At 52.5% G+C, this 18,313-nt stretch overlaps 1 protein-coding gene and 1 pseudogene across 1 annotated transcript; both read right to left on the bottom strand.

Annotated features, from left to right (window-relative positions):
- Window positions 1–3,542: 3,542 nt before the first annotated feature.
- Window positions 3,543–17,784, bottom strand: Slc35e1 (solute carrier family 35 member E1). Its single transcript, XM_057752521.1, has 6 exons — window positions 17,339–17,784; window positions 17,032–17,102; window positions 14,781–14,918; window positions 13,369–13,494; window positions 7,496–7,741; window positions 3,543–6,879 (listed from the first exon to the last, which is right to left on the bottom strand). Exons 1-6 carry the CDS (start codon window positions 17,763–17,765, stop codon window positions 6,652–6,654), a joined length of 1,236 nt encoding a protein of 411 aa, XP_057608504.1. The 5' UTR covers window positions 17,766–17,784; the 3' UTR covers window positions 3,543–6,651.
- Window positions 10,231–11,160, bottom strand: LOC130862734 (40S ribosomal protein S2-like; annotated as a pseudogene).
- Window positions 17,785–18,313: the final 529 nt, after the last annotated feature.

The following is an 18,313-nucleotide window of genomic DNA, read 5'->3' on the forward strand; positions in this document are numbered from 1 at the left end:
AGCCTTGCTCCAGGTTCAATGAGAGATCCTGTCTCAAGAGAATAACATGGAGAATGAAATAAAGCAGGACACCTGACATCCTCTGCCTTCTTCATGTGTTTGTGGGTGCACACACAAAAGCTATCACACAGCCCAATGGAGAGGTAACTAGCCCCACCCCGTTCCCCAGTCATTGCTCCTGGCAGCCTCTGAGGGAATACAGTTGATCTGCTGGATGAGTGAGCACATGTGTCCCTACCTGCCAAGCCTTGAAGCTCACCTGTTCCCTAGGGTATTACTGTGCCAACAACCCAGCAGATTGTACTTCTGTTAACAAGATGTGATCTGATCCACTATTGCCCTGGGATGTGCTGTAAAGAGCCTGGAGGATTACCAAGAGTTCAAAGCTAGCCTGGACACTATGAGATCCTATCTTGAGTGAACAGATGTAGTAGTCTGGTAGCCATGAGTGCCTGTGAAATGCCAACCATATACTTAGTACAATCTAGAATGAAAAGCCCAGGGACCTCTGGGTGAACCTTTGGGGATGATTTTTTGTTTTGTTTTTTTTTTTTTTGTTTTGTTTTGTTTTTTTGAGACAGGGTTTCTCTGTAGCTATGGAGTCTGGCCTGGAACTAGCTCTTGTAGACCAGGCGGGCCTCGAACTCACAAAGATCTGCCTGTCTCTGCCTCCCGAGTGCTGGGATTAAAGGCATGCGCCACCACCGCCCGGCTATGGGGATGATCTTGATGAGGATAACTGGCTGGGAAAATGTGCCCACTGTGGCTGCACCATTCCCTGAACTGAGGAAAAGCAAGAAAGCTGGGTCCCAGCATTTCTTTCAAACAAAATAGTCATCCCTCAGTGAGGGGAGGCCCGCCACCCAGCTATGGTTTAAACAGGTCACCCCAAATTTCATGGTTGGAAACATCCCATCTGCATATTTGAGTCTTGTAATAGTTGTGGATGGAAACATTAGTGGTTCCTAATGGTGAGGTCATAGGTGTTGGTTCTCCCACCTTTGATGTGATGGCTTATTTTTAAATACTGCTATCTAGACAGATGTAACCTAGTCTTCTTCAAACTAGGAGTCCTGCTTCAGCTTCCTCGGTGATGGGATGATTGCCTGGCTGAACCAGCAGCTTTCAGGTGCGTGCGTGCGTGCACATGTGAATGCTCTACAGGACAGTACGCCCAACACTTGAGGGTGGAGGCAGGAGTCCAGATGCCTCACACAGAAGAGCGAGAGTCAAGCATGGCAAACAGCACCTGAAGCGGGAGGACTGCTGCAAATCTCAGGAAAGCCTAGGAAGAGACCTGTGGGGAGGTCACTGCCATCATGCGTGTGGCAGGAAGGTCCTCACCAGGTTATGAGCACAGAACTACACTCTGGGGCGCCCTAGCACCAGTACCATGAGCCAAACCATGACTTACCAACCACCTGGTGTTAGATCATCTGTTACAGCACAGGAAACAGATAAGGTCAGGAAACTAAAACCACACACTCTGGTACAACAACCACCCTCAGCTTGAACACTGGCTTTAGCGAATATACACCAAGGATACTGGACTCTATAGAGCCAGCAGCCCAAGAGGTGATCGATAGCATCTCTCTCTCTCTCTCTCTCTCTCTCTCTCTCTCTCTCTCTCGGTAAGAATATTTAGTAACACGGTATCTCCAGCATATTACTTTCCAAAGGAAACAATAAACACAAAACAATATTCTCACCATGAGTTTTTATAATTTTTTTTAGATTTATTTATTTATTATGTATTCAGTGTTCTGCCTGCATGTATCTCTGCAGGCCAGAAGAGGGCACCAAGTCTCATTGTAGATGGTTGTGAGCCACTATGTGGTTGCTGGGAATTGAACTCAGGACCTTTGGAAGAGCAGGCAAAGCTCTTAACCACTGAGCCATCTCTCCAGCCCCCATGAGGTTTTTTTTTTTTAAGACTTTTGTTTTTAAGCTTCATGGTCTCATGAAGCTCCTGCTGGCCTGTGTAGCCAAGGATGACCCTAAGCTTTCTGACAGAGTTTGAAAACTGCTATGTATAAGGGTCTACCTCATTCTTTTATTCATTTGGTTTTCAAGACAGGGTCTCTCTGTGTAGCTCTGTCCTGTAACTTGCTGTGTAGATCAGGCTAGCCTCAAATTGAGAGAGATCTACTTGCTTGTGCCTCCTAAATGCTGGAATTAAAGGTGGGCACCACTAGCGCCTGATCCTGTATTTTTTAAAATTTATTTCACTTTATTTTACGTGAATTGGTGTTAAGGTATCATATCAGATCCCCGGGAACTGGAATTACAGACAGGTGTAAGCAGCCATGTGGGTGTTGGGAATTGAACCCAGATCCTCTGGAAGAACAGCCAGTGTTCTTAACCTCTGAGCATCTCTCCAGCCCCCTGATCCTGTTTTTTTTTTTTTTTTTTTTTTTTTTTGGTTTTTCGAGACAGGGTTTCTCTGTGGTTTTGGAGCCTGTCCTGGAACTAGCTCTTGTAGACCAGGCTGGTCTCGAACTCACAGAGATCCGCCTGCCTCTGCCTCCCGAGTGCTGGGATTAAAGGCGTGCGCCACCACCGCCCGGCTTGATCCTGTATTTTTAAAGATTTTATGTGTATGGGCGTTTGCCTGCATATATGTCTGTATACCCCATGTGTGCAGTGCCTAGAGCCCAAAAGGTCACATGGAACTGGAGTTAGAAGGTTGTTTAGCCACCATGTAGATGTTGGGAATCAACCTCAGGGAGCAGCCAGTGCTTGCTACAAAGGCATGCGGACCCGAGTCCAAACTGTCAGCACCCACATAAAAAGCCAGGAGTGCTGGGAGGTAGAGGCAGGAGGAGTCATGGGGCTTGTTGGACCAGGTGCCAAGTACACAGCAGCAACTAACCCTGGGGCTGAGGAAAAGGATCATGAATCTGAGGTCAGCCTGGGCTGCAGAGTGAGGACCTGTCTCAAAACATAAGGCTATCTAAGGAAATGCCTTGCATACATATGTGGTTTGTGTACACGTTGTTCGCACGTAGGTGACCATGTATATATACAGGAGTGTACATATGCTTTTACTTGCAGAAACTGGAAATTGCTATCAGGTGTCTCCCCTAGCTGTTCTACACACATTCAAAGTTTTAAAGTATTTATTTATTCAGAGTATTTCTGTGTGGGCGTGTGCATGCCACAGTATATATGTGGTTAGAGGACAACTTGCAGGAATCGGTTCTCTCCTACCATGTGGGTCCCAGAAATTGAACACAGATTGCCAGGCTTGGCAGCAATCACCTTTACTTACTTAGCCATCTCATTAGTCCTCTACTCACACAGAAGCCAGAGCCCCCAGCTGAACCTGGAGCTGACCAACAGTCAGCTTGCTCTGATGATCCTGGCTCCATTTCCCCTGCACTATGATGGCAAGTGGGGCACGAGTCCAAATTCTGGTTTCCATTCCTGCCATGCAAGGGCTGCTCAAGCCATTTCCCTACCCTGGATTTTCAGTCTCCTTACATCTTATGCTTCTGGGAGCGCAAGGAAACCTTTCCTGACAAACCAGATCCAATCTCAAGCCCCTGGAGACCATCGTTTATTTTTGGTGAATAGCAATCCACAGAACAGTCTATGACACTGGAGCCTCAGGATGACGACAACGGAAAACAAGAACATGACAGTTTTGCATTTCAGACCCAGAGGTTTGGGAGCCCGGAGTCCTTCCAACACACAGGGAAATCGAGCCTCAAGTACTTCCCTGCCTCAATAGATTCAGCTCATCTCTTTCCCTAGAATAAACGGTGTAAAATAAGGTGCAGGGTGTGGCAGTCCTGCGTCACCTCAGCACCGAGACTGAGGATGGAGGACTGCCCTCTATCCTGTGGTCAGCCTGAGCCACACAGGCAGCCACCATCTCACAGAAATAAACAACTACAAGAAGCCCTACTGAGTATTCTATAGTGAACAGACATTCGAAACCATTCTAAGCCTGTTTCCCCTTCTGCAAAATGAAGGAGTCGGGTGGGCCAGGATAAGTGTTTTGGCCATTTAAAGGGTATATGGAAAGAGCAACAAAATTTCTCTAACATGAATCCCAGAAGAGAGGTGAACACGATGGGCGAGCAAGACTAGGGGGCTAATGTGACACTGAGTGGGTCAAGGTAAACCATGGGCTATGTTACCAGAGATGACCATGAACTCCTGCTCTTAACTGCCTCAGCCTCCTGAGTGTGGGGTAACAGGTATGCACCACCATCAGTTTATGTGATGCTGAGGATGGAGTCCAGGGCTTCATGCACAGGTTTGAGTACCGCATCCACTGAGCCGCAGCCACCTGGTCTACCTGATTATCACATCCATTCTAGTGTTCATACGCACTGAGAGCCTATGAACAGAATTAAATATCCCATTTATTAATTTATAAACTGTAAGAAAAGTGAGATGGCCTTTCCCTCCTTGGCAAACCTCACACTGGAAAAGGAAAATGCATTAATACACATATCACAGAAACATCATGGAAATCCAAAAAGACATAATTCATTCTGAGTTCAGCACAGCGTCAGGGACACCCAGAGACTTCTGTAGTGCCAGTGTCTCAGTGTCTTCCCCAGGGAGGAAACCCACCAGACCACCTTATCAAGGTGCCCTTCCCACTGTGCTGATGGGCTCTGAACTTCTGCAATCCAGCAAGCAAGGCAGATAGGACTGCCCTGAGGATGGCATTGTGAATGAACTAACCTCGGATATAAAACCCCAATTAATCTGGACGGGGCGGTGGTGGAGAGCTTCTTTAATCCCAGCACTCTGGAGGCAGAGACAGGCGGGTCTCTGTGAGTTCAAGGACAGGCTCCAAAGCTACAAAGAAACCCTGTCTCAAAAAACCAAAACCAAAACCAAAAAAAAAAAAAAAAAAAAAAAAACCCTCTAATTATTCAAGAGCACAAGTACCCAACAAACCAGGAGTTAAGGACTGGGGCACCATGACACACTTGTCAGCTAAGTGCTTAGAGATGGAGACAGAGGCACGAAGGACACTAAGAAGAAAGCCAAGAGTTGAAGATCAGTCCGGGAGCCTTAGTGGGGACGTCTCCAGGTGAGTGTGGTGGCACATGCTTTTAATTCCAGCACTCAAGAGGCAGGGACAGAGAGATCTCTATGAGTTCGAGGTCAGCATGATCTATGAGACCCTGTCTCAAAAACAAACAAAAAAACCCAAAACTGGTGCCTTGATTGCCAAAGAAAACATGTCACAATCCTTGGGTACCACTATTGGCCTGCTGTGCCCACACCAGAACCCACATTTCTGTGAACCAAAAGGTTCTCCTTGCATTGCCACACTGGCCTTGAATTCACAGGGTTGGGAGACCCTCCTGCCCTGACTTCCTGAGCAGCTAGGACCATAGGAATAGGTCACCAGGATGAGTCCCCAAACGTTTTGCTTTTGAGACAGTCTCATTATGTAGCCCGGATTGGCTTCAAACTCATGTCCATCCTCCTGGCTCAACCCCTGGATGTATTCCAGCAGGCCAGTCCCTAAAACCGATCTTTTTCTTGAGATAGGCTCTCATGTGGTCCAGGCTGGTCTGGAACTCACTATGTAGGCGAGGACCCTGACCTTGCTTCCGAGTGCTGGAAAGGTAGGCCCGCACCACTATGTTGCTTTCTGTGATGCTGGAGACGGAAGCCACTGACACATGCACGCGGAGGAGGCACTTTACCATCCCAGCCTCAACTGACTCTTAACTAAAAACTTAAGACCGGCCGGCTGTCCCATCCGCTGGACACAGTTCAGATCCTGACCCTCACGCCATCTCCTCACTGACAAGCGACACTATATCTGGAGTGTAGATTTCATCTTCTGCTACTCTGGCTGCAGCTTCAAGATGTTTCAGCATCACCTCGCTACCACTGAGCTCCAAGGGACTGCTCCAGTAACAAACAGCCCATATTTTGAAATGAATCAAGATGGTTTCCACCCACTGGCTAGCCCTGGTGCAGTGCCTGCCGGGACCTAGGCTCCAAAGCTTCTCCAGGGAAACTTGAGGTTCTGGGGAAATTGCCATTACCATCATCCTGCCTTCTGTAACATCAGAAGGGTACGGGTGCAACCAAGGTTAACACTGGCCACCCCTTCAGGAGTCCAAGGGCCACTCAGACCAGGAGTGGAGGGCTGTGTCCTGCTCTGACACTCACAAGGCAGAGGAAGGTCACACCAATCACTAATGAACCGATGGTCACTGTAGGCACCCAAGTCAGCACTAAAGTGCAAGTGGCTTACTGCTGTGGAGCATCCTGGAGCACTGCTGCTGAGGACACGTAATGGCACCTGTGTCAGCTCTCCATACCTCTGGACTACAGCCCTGCTGTCCTCTCCTTGAAGCCCCAGATGCCACCTCCTGCTAGCTTCCAGGACTGCCGGCACAGCAATGCCAGTTCTGCAGAGTGTGTCTCTGTTGTCACCAGAAGTTCAGATCAGACCTCTGCCATGTACTGGGGGCACCTCTGTGCACCAAAGCAGAGCATGGCCTCTGAGCAGAAGAGTGAACCAGGATCAGAGCCTGTGGCCATCCATGTTGTGGTCATGTCCCACAGCCCATCAGGCTCTAGGGCTCCCCTGCTGGCCTGCTACGTGCTCAGCCAGGCTGCTGGGCTTACAGAGGTGGTGTAGGAAGCTTGGCCTGATGACGCCTACACGTCATGGCGGCTGAGGGCGTAAGAGTTCGGGTGGCTCTGGCGGCCGTACTGAAAATGGTCTGTGAGGAGAATGTTGCGATACTGGAAGTCGCCCTGCTGAGGAAACAGTGCACCATTGTGGGGCTTCTCCATCGGGCTCCGCAGATGCTCTCTGCTGCTCAGGTCTGACGTAGAGACAGGGAGGAGGTGGCGCCGAGCCTGCTGGTTCGCGTCATACTTGGTCTGTGTAAAGAGAGTAATGAGGCACAAGGGAACTTTGGGTGGGTGGGGGAGTGTCACCCCAGCACTAAGGAGGTAGAGGCAGAAGGGCAAGGGTATCAGGCCAGTCTAGGCTACACAGTGAGCTTGAGGCCAGCCTGGGCATCATGAGACTCTAAAAAAAAAAAAATCAAACTGAAACAAAACAAAACACCACCACCAACAAAGAGGTTACCCCAAAACCAAGGACGAGGGATGCTTCTGTGGTAGAACGCTTGTCTAGCATGCACAAAGACTTGGGCTCCACCCCAGCGCTGCATAAACCAGATGGAACAGACATCTGTCTTTCCACTCCCTTGGGAGGTGTGTGTGTGTGTCGGGGGTCAGAAGCTCAAGGCTGTTCTGGGCTACACAAGCCTCTGCTCCAAAACAAACAGTAAGATACAAGGAAGCTTCAGGTCTTGTGCACCCGTGACAGAGCTCAGGACAGATGCAGGAGGGTATGTTTTATGCAGTACACAAAACCCACCCACCTTGTAAGGCACCTTTGGAACCCAGAGCCAGAATTACCCTCCTTGGCTCCTTCTTGTCCCTCCCCTAGGCTGTGCCTGGCTGGCGGACAGTGGCCCCTAATGCTCACCTTGTTGTACAGAAAGACCCCCAGGATGGCAGTCATCATGCCTAGCACATTGGTGCTGGTCACTGGATTGCGTAGCATGATGAGGGACACAGTGATGACCATGATCCTCTTGGTGGCGTTGGCCACTGAGTAGCTGAGTGGGCTGATGAGGTTGAGGATACTAAAGGCGATGACATTCTGTGCAAAGTTGCAGAATCCACTAACTGCCAAGAGCAGCAGAGTCCAGGGCCACTGAGACACATAGGCCTATGGAGACAGGTGGGAAGCATCAATAGGGGAGGGGCAGATGGTCACCATGTGCAGCAGGTGGTTAGATTTTTTTTTTTTGAAACAGAATCTTACGTAGCCCAGGTTGGCCTCAAACTGGTGGGAGACAGGTTTGGTAACAAATGCCTTTACTGTACCACTGAGCCATTTTACCAGTTTACACATGACCTCTGACCCTCCTGACCACTCCACTGCATGGTGCAGTGGTTGAGGGTATCTTTTTTTTTTTTTTTTTTTTTTGGTTTTTCGAGACAGGGTTTCTCTGTGGCTTTGGAGCCTGTCCTGGAACTCCCTTTGTAGACCAGGCTGGCCTCGAACTCACAGAGATCCACCTGCCTCTGCCTCCCAGTGCTGGGATTAAAGGCGTGTGCCACCACCGCCCAGCTGAGGGTATCTTGTCAGAGATGCAAAAACAGCCACCAAAGGATTGCAGAGATGGTTCATCAGTTAAGAGTACTTTTCCGATTAGATTCTCAGCACCCACATAGAGGATCACAATTGTCTGTAATACCAGTCCAGGGGATCACATGCCCTCTTTTTTATCTCTGAAGGCACCAGGCACACATGTTGTACATGGACATACATGCAGACAAAACACCCATACACATAACATCTAATTTTTCTTCAAAAGGCCACCAAAATTGTGTGTGTGTGTGGCAGGGTGCAGCTTGCTGCAGGGATCTCCCCCGTCTCCTGGTGCAGTCTCCCCACTGAGCCATCGCATAGCTCTCCCCTTTAAAGCATTCTCTACAGTTGGAGCAGACACAGCGGGGTGGTGGGGCATGTGCTGAGCACGAACGACGTCATGGGTTCCAGCACCCAAACCCCAAACCAAATGGAAGTGAAAGTGTCAAACCAGAAGGACCCGAGGAGACGGGTGACATTATCAACTATGTCACCTTCCAGAGAGGAACACAGAGCCCCCGAGCCCACCACCCATTCTCAGACAGGTGCCAGCAGAATGCAGCAGCCCAGCTAGGACACGGGGCAGTCTTGGGCATCAGCTTCCTCAGACGGCCCTCACACCCACCTTCCTGCCCTGCTGTCAGTTTCCAGCCATCCTGTGGCGGTCACAAGTCCCAGCCGGACCCTCTCTGAACATGGTGGTTAGCAGGCATGCCAGGGAGACAGCAGGGAAGGAAGACCCACAAGAGTAACCCCCGGAGCCAACCCAATCATACTGAGCTTCCAGTCCAGGCGGGCGGGCACACTTTCTACTCTAGCACTCAGGAGCTAGAGACAGGAAGATCATACAGGACCTAGATCCTGTCTCAAAAACACCATGGTGGGCTGGGAAGACAGACAGCTCAGTCAGGAAAATGTCCGAGGTCAGACCCCAGCACCCATGTGAAAAACAAACAAAACAAAACACAAGAGAAACCATGCAGCTGCACATATACAGAGCACACTGCTAGAGGCAGGAAGCTTGGGACAGAAACGGCGGATCCTGAGGCTTGGCAGCCAGTCAATGAGATCTTACATCAGCAAGACAAGGGGGAGCTACTGAGGAAGGTGCAGGAGGCTGAGCTAGTACACACGTGCACACACACACATTCACACAAATACATACACACACACACACACACACACACACATCCTAAAGGAAGAGAAGGAAAATTGCAAGGAGCGGAAACTGGATGCACTTCCTGTTCCCGTAATAAAGCTTTTTGGGGGATGGGAATTGCTGCACCCAAGTCAAAAGCCCCAAGGCCCTGGCTGGGTAGGAGTCCGCTGGGGTCACTCAGGGGGTGCTGCTCTGCTCCCAGGAGGCCTAGACATGGCAGGAAGGACTTCAGCTTCACAGATTTATGTGTTTTGGGAACTGAGTGGCCAGCCCAGAGAGGATGCACAGTGAGCCACAACTGAGGCCCCAATGGCTTCCTGACAAAATGCCCTCCTGGCTCCTCAGCACTCACCCTCTCCTTAAACCTGGCAACTGCAATGGAGTTTGTCCCTAGCACACTGTTTCGATAAACAGAATCACAGAACACAGAGCCAGGCATTTTCCATTCAGCCTCACACTAGTCTGGGCTGTGAGAAACAAGAGGATATTCTTCACTACTAGGTAATATTCCATTTCATGACTATACCAGCTTTTCCTCAGTTGTTGTAGGTTGTTTCCAGTTTGCGGTAACTCGCCATGTAGCCCAGGCTGCCCTCACTCTCTGGCAATCTTCTACATCATGGCTGAGCGATGGGATCACAGGCACTGCCCTACAGCGCATAGGACAATCTCTGCCGACTCACTGGTGTCACTACGGTACGGCGGCATCTCAGAGGCGCTGTGCTCCCATTCTTCTTCTTTTTTTGGATTTTTCGAGACAGGGTTTCTCTGTAGCTTTTTTTTTGGTTCCTGTCCTGGAACTAGCTCTTCTAGACCAGGCTGGCCTCGAACTCACAGAGATCCGCCTGCCTCTGCCTCCCGAGTGCTGGGATTAAAGGCGTGTGCCACCACCGCCCGGCCTCTTCTTTCCTTCTTTTTTTTTTTAACAGACTTAATTCACTTTTATTTTCCTTGCATAAAAACCCTTATGTGGTGGCCACAGCTGGAGCCTGGGTCCTCTGAACAGAAACTCTGGTGTGGGTTTTCACAAGATGGTCAGTGAATTCCTGATAAGGAGACTTGGTGAACACAGTCTCTTTCCAGAGGTCGGGGTCAGGGAGCTATAGGTCTTAGAGATGGCATCAAAGGTGGCCTTGGCAAAGTTGCCCAGGGTGGCAGTGCAGCCCCTGGCTGATGTGTAGCAGTCATCAATGCCAGCCATCAGCAGCAGCTTCTTGGGCACAGGAGCGGAGACTATGCCAGTGCCTCTGGGGGCAGGGATGAGACGCACCAGCACAGAACCACAGCGGCCTGTCACTTTGCAAGGAACAGTGTGGGGCTTGCCAATCTTGTTCCCCCAGTAGCCTCTCCGCATAGGGACAATGGAAAGCTTGGCCAAGATGATGGCCCCTCGGATGGCAGTGGCTACCTCCTTGGAGCACTTGACACCGAGACCTACGTGACCATTGTAGTCCCCAATAGCGACAAAAGCCTTGAACCTGGTCCGCTGGCCTGCCCTAGTCTGCTTCTGCACGGGCATGATCTTCAGAACCTCATCCTTTAGGGAAGCTCCCAGGAAAAAGTCAATAATCTCAGACTCCTTAATGGGCAGGGAGAACAGGTAGATCTCCTCTAGGGACTTGATTTTCATGTCCTTAACCAGGCGGCCCAGCTTGGTGACGGGAATCCACTCCTTGTCTTCAGCTTTACCTCCGCGAGCCCCGCGGCCTCGTCCTCGGCCACGGCCTCGGCCCCTCAGACCGCTGCTGAATCCTCTGCGGAAGCCGCCACGGCCTCCTAATCCTGGGCCCCCGAGTCCTCCGGGCCCTCCCGCTGCACCGGCGTCATCCGCCATTTGGTGTTTCCAGAAGAAAAAGAAGCTCTTCTTTCCTTCTTAAAAATGTCTTTAACTGAAATGAAATCGCACCGCTTCTCCTACCCCTTTCCTCCTGCCAGCCCCTTGCAGGCGCCCGAGTAACAGCCTTTTCTTTACTGTCACGCACGTGCATGTGTGAACACACATGTACACACAACCTGCTGAGCCTGCTTTCATTGTGTGCATGGGTTCAGAGCTGACCACCCTGCACTGGACAGCCAGGGTCCTCCTGGGAAAGGCTAACTCTCCCTCTCCCAGCAGTCGTTAGCGGCCTGTAATTCTTTGTCTGGGGTGGACCCTGTGAGATTTTCTCCCTTCCAGATTGGCAAGTCCGCTGATATTGTCCCCGTCTTGTTTATGCAGCCGTTCCTAGGGAGACTGCTTCACAGTGGACTCCCTGGGATTCTGGCTCTTAGGATCTTCCCGGCCCCTCTAAGCAGATGCTCTCTGAGATGTGATGCAGGAGCTGGGATGAGGGTGTATCAGTGGGGCTGTGCTCCCACATCTGCCGATCCCCACTGTCCAGCTGTGGCTGGCTGTGATGGGTTCCATTTGGTGTGAAGAGGCTTCTGCCTTGAGGGGTGGGGGCTATGCTCATCCAGGAAGGAAGGTTCAGCACAGAGGGTCTGGAAGGTCTCTTTCTCCAGATAAGGAATTACAGTCTCATGTAGCCCAGGCTGGCCTATGTAGCTGTGGATGACTTAAGGTCTTGGTCCTCCCATATACGTGCCCAAGTACCGGGGAGACACCACTCAAGTATTTCAAAACATCATGGTGTACGCGTGTGGACAATGTGTGTCACGGGGCAAGTCAGGAGACGGTTTGTAGGACTTGGCTCGCTCCCTCCATCATGTGCTTCCTAAGGATGGAGCATGCCCAGGACAACACAGCAGAAGACACTGGTCCTTCCTGGAGTCTTGCACAGAAGGCTACTGGGCTTCAAACTCCAGCAGCCCACGGCGACCATGGTCAAAGCCTTTTCTGAAGCTCTGTGCTTAGTGTTCACTGTCCAACAGTGCCCTGGCCCACAGGTCCACCCAGTCTCCGGGACGCTGTGTGGGGCAGTGCTCACAGGTCCCACTAGCTGATGCCCAGGATTTCCTTTCCTTTTTAGACAGGGTCTCATGTAGCCCAGATTGTCCTCAAACCTGTTATGTAGCCAAGGATGACTCTGAATTCTGATCCTCCTGTCTCTGCTTCCTGCATCCTGGGACAAGAAGGTAAGTGTCCCTTGTTTTGTGTGTCGTGTTGAGTGGAGCCTGGGCCTTGAGGGGTCAAGGGCAAGTGATGTCCTGGCCACAGCCAGCCCCGAGGCAGTCCTGACATGCAGCTCAGAACCTGCTGGCTTTTTGTAGTAGGAATGACTTCATTAAGGAAGCAAAGGAGAAGAAAAAGTCCCCCTCCCAGCAAGGCTATTTCCCAGTTCCTCACTTCCACCTACCAGGTGGAGCTTCCGCTTTCTAGCAGCTTTTGGCGGGGACCAATACTTCCCCGTTGGTCAGCTCTAGACTGTGACCAGTGCCCCACTAGAAAGAGCATGTGTGTACACAGGTAAGTGCGTGCACTCCAGAGCGACGTCTCCAGCGTGCCGTGGCTGTGTCTAAGACAGCAGTGGGGCCAGCCTCTCCTTCCCGGGACTCTAGTTCCTACAGCTGCCCACAGAGTTTGGGTTTTAGTCCGTTTGGACTTAGGTTTTGAATTAAGGAGACTTAAATCCTGAAAACACAAGTGTGAATCCCTTCTGGACGCACTCCAGCAGTGTCAGAGCGCGACACCGCTGTGCTCAGCACAGTTCCCACGCATCAGGGCCAAGCACGCCGACAGAAACCCAGAAACCCTGAGCCACCACCTCAGGGGCTCTGTCAGCCTGGTCCTCAGGCTCTTGGTTCGAGATTGGTTTCCTCCTCCCACACATGCTCTTGTCACTCTTACGCAATGTCACAGGACGTGGCAGGAGCCCTCGGAAGAACACACTCCATGCTGGACATTCAGTATCCAGACCTGAGACCTAAAGATTCCTATGTTCTTATAAACTAGCCTGCCTCAGGTATTACTACAGGGACAGAAGACAGACCAGCACTGACAGATGCTCAAGAGTGTCCAGGAGGAACACACGGCTGCAGTGCCCGAAGCAGCACATGCTCAGCACATGCTAGTGAAGACATACACATTCCCTGATCAACTCACCAGGTCGCTGCTGACCAGGAAGGTGGAGAGGTCCACGAGAACCCATGTGGGGATCATGAAGAACACGGCGTGACAGCCCAGGATGTTGAGCAGCCGCAGGTGGTGGATCCTGGAGTCCCTCAACACCTGAGGGGAGAGCACCTCATTAGAGTCGCCGACACTTGACCAGCAACAAGGCCTGGGTTTCCGGCCCCCAGTGAGACTGGAATCCGATATCCAAGACTGGGTATCAGATGGGCTTGCTTGCTTAGGAAGGAACACAGCCATGCCTGGACAAAGTGCTGTCCTATGGGCTAGGGCCGACAGAAGAACAGAATTGACCCAGCAGCACACAGGCTGGGGAGGGTGCGGTGAGCCAGGTACTCTGAAGCCCCCCCTCCCCTGCTATTTTTTTATTTGCATCTGTTGTCTTTCTCTGTAGCCTAGGCTGGCCACACTCATGGCGATCCTGACTTCATTCCACACATGCTTGTGACAGGCGGGTACCATCATGCCTGGCTGATATCCCTCTGAGTTGAGTGCAGGTTGGTTTAGCCTATTGAGTCCCACCAGGCAGTGTCAGGCAAAAGCCAAAAACAGATCCTACTGCAGACCATGGTCTACCGCAGGGGGATGCCCTAACCCAAGCACCCAGCAGCACGTTCTGCAGAGGTTCACAGATGTATTTCTTAAAACAGGTTGGAAATAAGTCACATTCCTAATAAGGAGACCCACTGTGCTGAAGGTAGAACCCAGCAGCTCTGAGCTGCAGCCACGGCTGAGCTTTGCAGCAGGGTGACACCACACAGTAACCACTGATGAGCAGCTTAGACCAGATGGGGTCAGTGACCACACCTCAGAGGCATGCTCAGCATACAAGTTCCTAGAAAGGAAAGGAGGGCTGGGGAGATGGCTCAGGCATGAGGACTTGAACTCAGATCCCTAGCACCCACATAGAAGTGGGCTATAGTGCTAAGTGTGTGTGCAAATCAAGCACTTGGTGGTGGGGACTGCAGGCAGATCCCAGGGGCTCATGGGACAAAAAGGGGGGTGGTGGCAGGTTTAGTGGGAAATAATGTGGAAGGGCTGGCAAGATGGATCAATGGGTAAAGGCTTGTCACCAAGCCTGAGAACTTGAGTTCAACGCTCAGGTCCCACATGGAGGAAGAACTGACTTCTGCAAGTTGTTCTCTGCCCTCCACAGTCAGGCCATGGCGGTGCCCTTGCACACACACACCAAGTATGTAAACAAAGTGTAACAGGAAGACTTGTAAAGAAAAAGGAACACAAGAGATCAGCAGAATGGGTTAGGTTAGGGCCGGCTCTCAAAACAAAAGAAGGAACAGAGACGCAGGCAGACAGAAGGCACAGGAGGGTCTGCCCGGCCGTCTGCTCTGGCCCCTGTAGGCAAGCAGCATAGCGGGAACACACACCTTTTTGGAGAAGATGTTCTGAAGGGAGAAGCAGAGCGTGGCTGCCAGGGCACTGACCAGCCCCCACACGTCGAAAGACAGCTCTGTAACAGTGGCCAGCAGGACTCCACTGATGATAGGGACCAGTGACAGGTATACCTGCAGGGGGCAGAGGAGCTCAGCTGGGCTAGGGCTATCCACCACTCAGAACTACAGGAAACCTCAGGTGGGCCTATCCCTCACCTGGGGGACCCCATCTTCATGCCCAGCATTCTGGCACCCAGGAAGCTGAAGCAGGAGGATTACCAAGAGTCTGGGGCTGGTGAGACGGCTGAAGAGAAAGGCACTTGCTGCCACGCCTGACACCTGAGCTGGATGCCCAGGACCCACACGGTGGAAGCAGAACCGACTCACCCGAAAGCTACCATCTGACCTCCACACAGACAGGCAAATACATAAACAAATGGGGAAAAAAGGAGGCTAGCTCGGGCTACTTTCAAATCCCGTTTCTAAGAACAAACAAAATCCAGCAAGGTAGGAAGCCAGGTGGATTTCCAGTCAGAGATTTTGTATCAAAAACAATGGGGCCCAGTTAGTGGGCTCAGTACATAAAGGCCCCCCAAATCTGAGTCTGATCTCCAGAACTCCTTGTGGGTAAAGAACCAACTCCTGAAAGCTGTCCCCTAATCTCCATGTGGACTCACGTCTCCACAAAATGTGTAAAAACAAAGCAAGACAGGCCGGGCTTTTAGCAGCAGAGGGTTCTGTCCTCAAGGCAAGTGACCACTGAGACTTGGATGCCTGCCCCTGCACTCCTGGCCATGGTCCACTCGCCCTGTCAGTATCCCGCATCTTCCCTTGAGAACAGGGATTTCAGAGGTCCGAGTTATCTGCCTCGCAGGGCAGGTCTCTGCCCAAGAGGGCCAGTCTCCAGGACCTGCACTTGTACAATGTTCCCAGTGACAAGGAAAACTGATAAACACAAGGTGTGTTATCAGGTGACACACCTGGCTGCCTCCCCAGCAACTCACTCCAGGAGGCCAGCCCCACTTGACATCACCATGAATGGAGACAGGGCTGGCCAGGATGAACATGGGCCCGAGGACAAAGCTCACTTAGAGGTGGCCCAGTTTTTACAGTGATTCAGGGGGAAGCCATTCTGAGCTAAACCAATTATAGGACATATATAGAAAATGAACATTTGTAGAACAGGGTGAGATGGCTTCCAGCTGGGACAGTGGCATTTCCCAGGCAACCCTGAGCCCTGGGTGCCCTGTGTGGCCCACATCCAGATCATCACAACCTTGGTTTAAACAAGTGGCAAAACCCTGTCCTGTGAGTTCTCAGTAAGGGCTCCACGCTGAGCTACAACCTTTTTCTTTCTTTTTCTTTCTCTCTCTCTCGTTCTTTTTGTTGGAGACAGGGTCCTGGAACTCACTATGTAGACCAGGTTGGCTTCAAACTTATAGAGATCTACCTGCCTCTGCCTTCCTAGTTCTGGTATTAAAGGCGTGAACCACCATGACCAGCTCCGAGACTTTTTGAGACGAAGTTGAGCTCTGTAGCCTAGGCTATCCTGGACTTCTCCATCCTCCTGCCTCAGCATCCTGAGTACTGGCATGACAGACCCATCATACCATGTTAGGCTCCTCAAAGGTTTAATTTCTAAGAACTGGCTGGATTCTGCCACCATCAAACTCCTCTGGCCTAGCATCTCACATCAGATCCAGCTGTCCAGCACCGACCATTCTTTCTGGTGAGGAAAAATGAGGACACGATAGCTCAACAGGTAAGGGCCCTTTCCGCCAAGCCTGGTAACTTGTATCTGATCTCAGGCGTCCACACCATGGAAAGATGAGATGGGCTCCTGTCTTCTGAGCTTCGCATACATGCTGAGGCACAGCATACACACACAGATAAATGTTTAAAAAGAATAGAAGGAAAACCTGTCTCAACTTGGTTTGTTCCTTGGTGACTTGCCAAAACGGGACCCAATAGGCATCATCAATCAACAAACCAGCGTAGGGAATCAAAACAGGAAGAATGGACCTCAGAGGGACGTGGCACTTGGGGACAATAAGTAAGAGGACATCTCCCCTTCCCACACACCTGCTGTCTGAAATGAGTGTGGGATATTGGGGAAGGCCCAGGGGGCTGACACCTTGACTTCCTTATTTGACAGGAAGCTCGAGGACTGCCACGGTCCAACCACGTCATCAACCTAGCCAGTTACCGGGAATCCCGCCCTGGCCAGGGTTTCAGCCGGGGTTACCTTGGTGCTCTGTTTTTCCTTCATGATGATCCGAGACAGGAGGACCACCCAGATGGGCATGGTGGCCTTGACTGCAAAGAGAGGAAAAGCACTCAGCGGGCAGTCCCGGCAGCCTGTACACCCGACGCCGACCTTCTCTCTCTGTAAGGCTTTCTCCCGACCCCAATAGCTGGAGTCAGTTCTGCTCGGCGCGCGGTTAACTCCTCCGACCTTTTCCAACCCGAGACTCGGCCGCGCCTTGGCCCGCGAACTCGTACCCATAATTCGAAGCCCCAGGCAGTGCGCCCCGGCCCGCGTCCGCACCTACCGGTGTGCGCGTAGGACACTGGCACCTTCCAGATGCTGACGTGCGCCGACACCGACGCGAAGTACTTGCCGAAGGCGAGCGGCAGCACGTAGCGCGGGTAGAAGCGCGGCGGCAGCAGCGGGCCGGACGTCGGGTGCGGGCCGGGGCCGGGGCCGGGGCCCGACACGGGCGGCGCGGGTGGCACGCGCCAGGCGCGCAGCAGCGGCGGGAGCCCAGCGCACAGCGCCAGGATGTGGCACAGCGACACGGTGACCGGGAATGGGAAGGCGCTCAGGATCACCTTGTTGACCACGTTGCCGCCCGCGCTCAGCGCGTACCACAGCAGACACAGCGCCGCCACCCGCGCGCCCTCGCGCGCCCCGCCGCCACCCCCCGCGCCCGGGACCCCCGCGCCCGCGCCGGGACCCGCGGCTGCCGCCGCCGCCATCCTGCCCGAGCGGCCGCCCCCTTCCCGCCGGACGACCGCCCGACGCGGGCCGGGGGCGGGCGCGCCGGCAGGCGCAGATCACCATTGGCCTCCGGGCCCGCGCGTCATCGCCGTTCGCCATTGGCTGACTCCCTCGCGTCATCACCGCCCGCCCGCCGACGCGCCCGCAAACACGTCTTCGGCGAGGGCCCCACCCCACTTGGGAGGTTTCCGGAAGGCGCGCCGTAGGCGCCGCGCGTGCGCGAAGCGCTGCGGCGCGCTCCCGTGGCTGGCGGGGCGACGCGGGCCCGCCCACTTGTGGCTGGGAAAGCGGGATGCCTAGGGCCCGAACCGGATTAACAAAAGATCTTTCAGGAGAAATGCCGACTGAAGCCGAGCCTCCGGAGGACGCCGGTCCTCGGAAGCTGTGCGGTAGGTGTCACCCTCCTCTGACAACCCAGGGCGGGGCGCTTCCTGCGACACTTGTCTGCAGAGCCCTCTGGCCGGGCTGAAGCTGCTGGCGAGAGCCCCGAGGCAGGACAAGACTTCAGCACCGTCATCCTAGCGAC

The sequence above is a fragment of the Chionomys nivalis genome, chromosome 20 (assembly GCF_950005125.1).
Source record: "Chionomys nivalis chromosome 20, mChiNiv1.1, whole genome shotgun sequence".
Taxonomy (NCBI): domain Eukaryota; kingdom Metazoa; phylum Chordata; class Mammalia; order Rodentia; family Cricetidae; genus Chionomys; species Chionomys nivalis.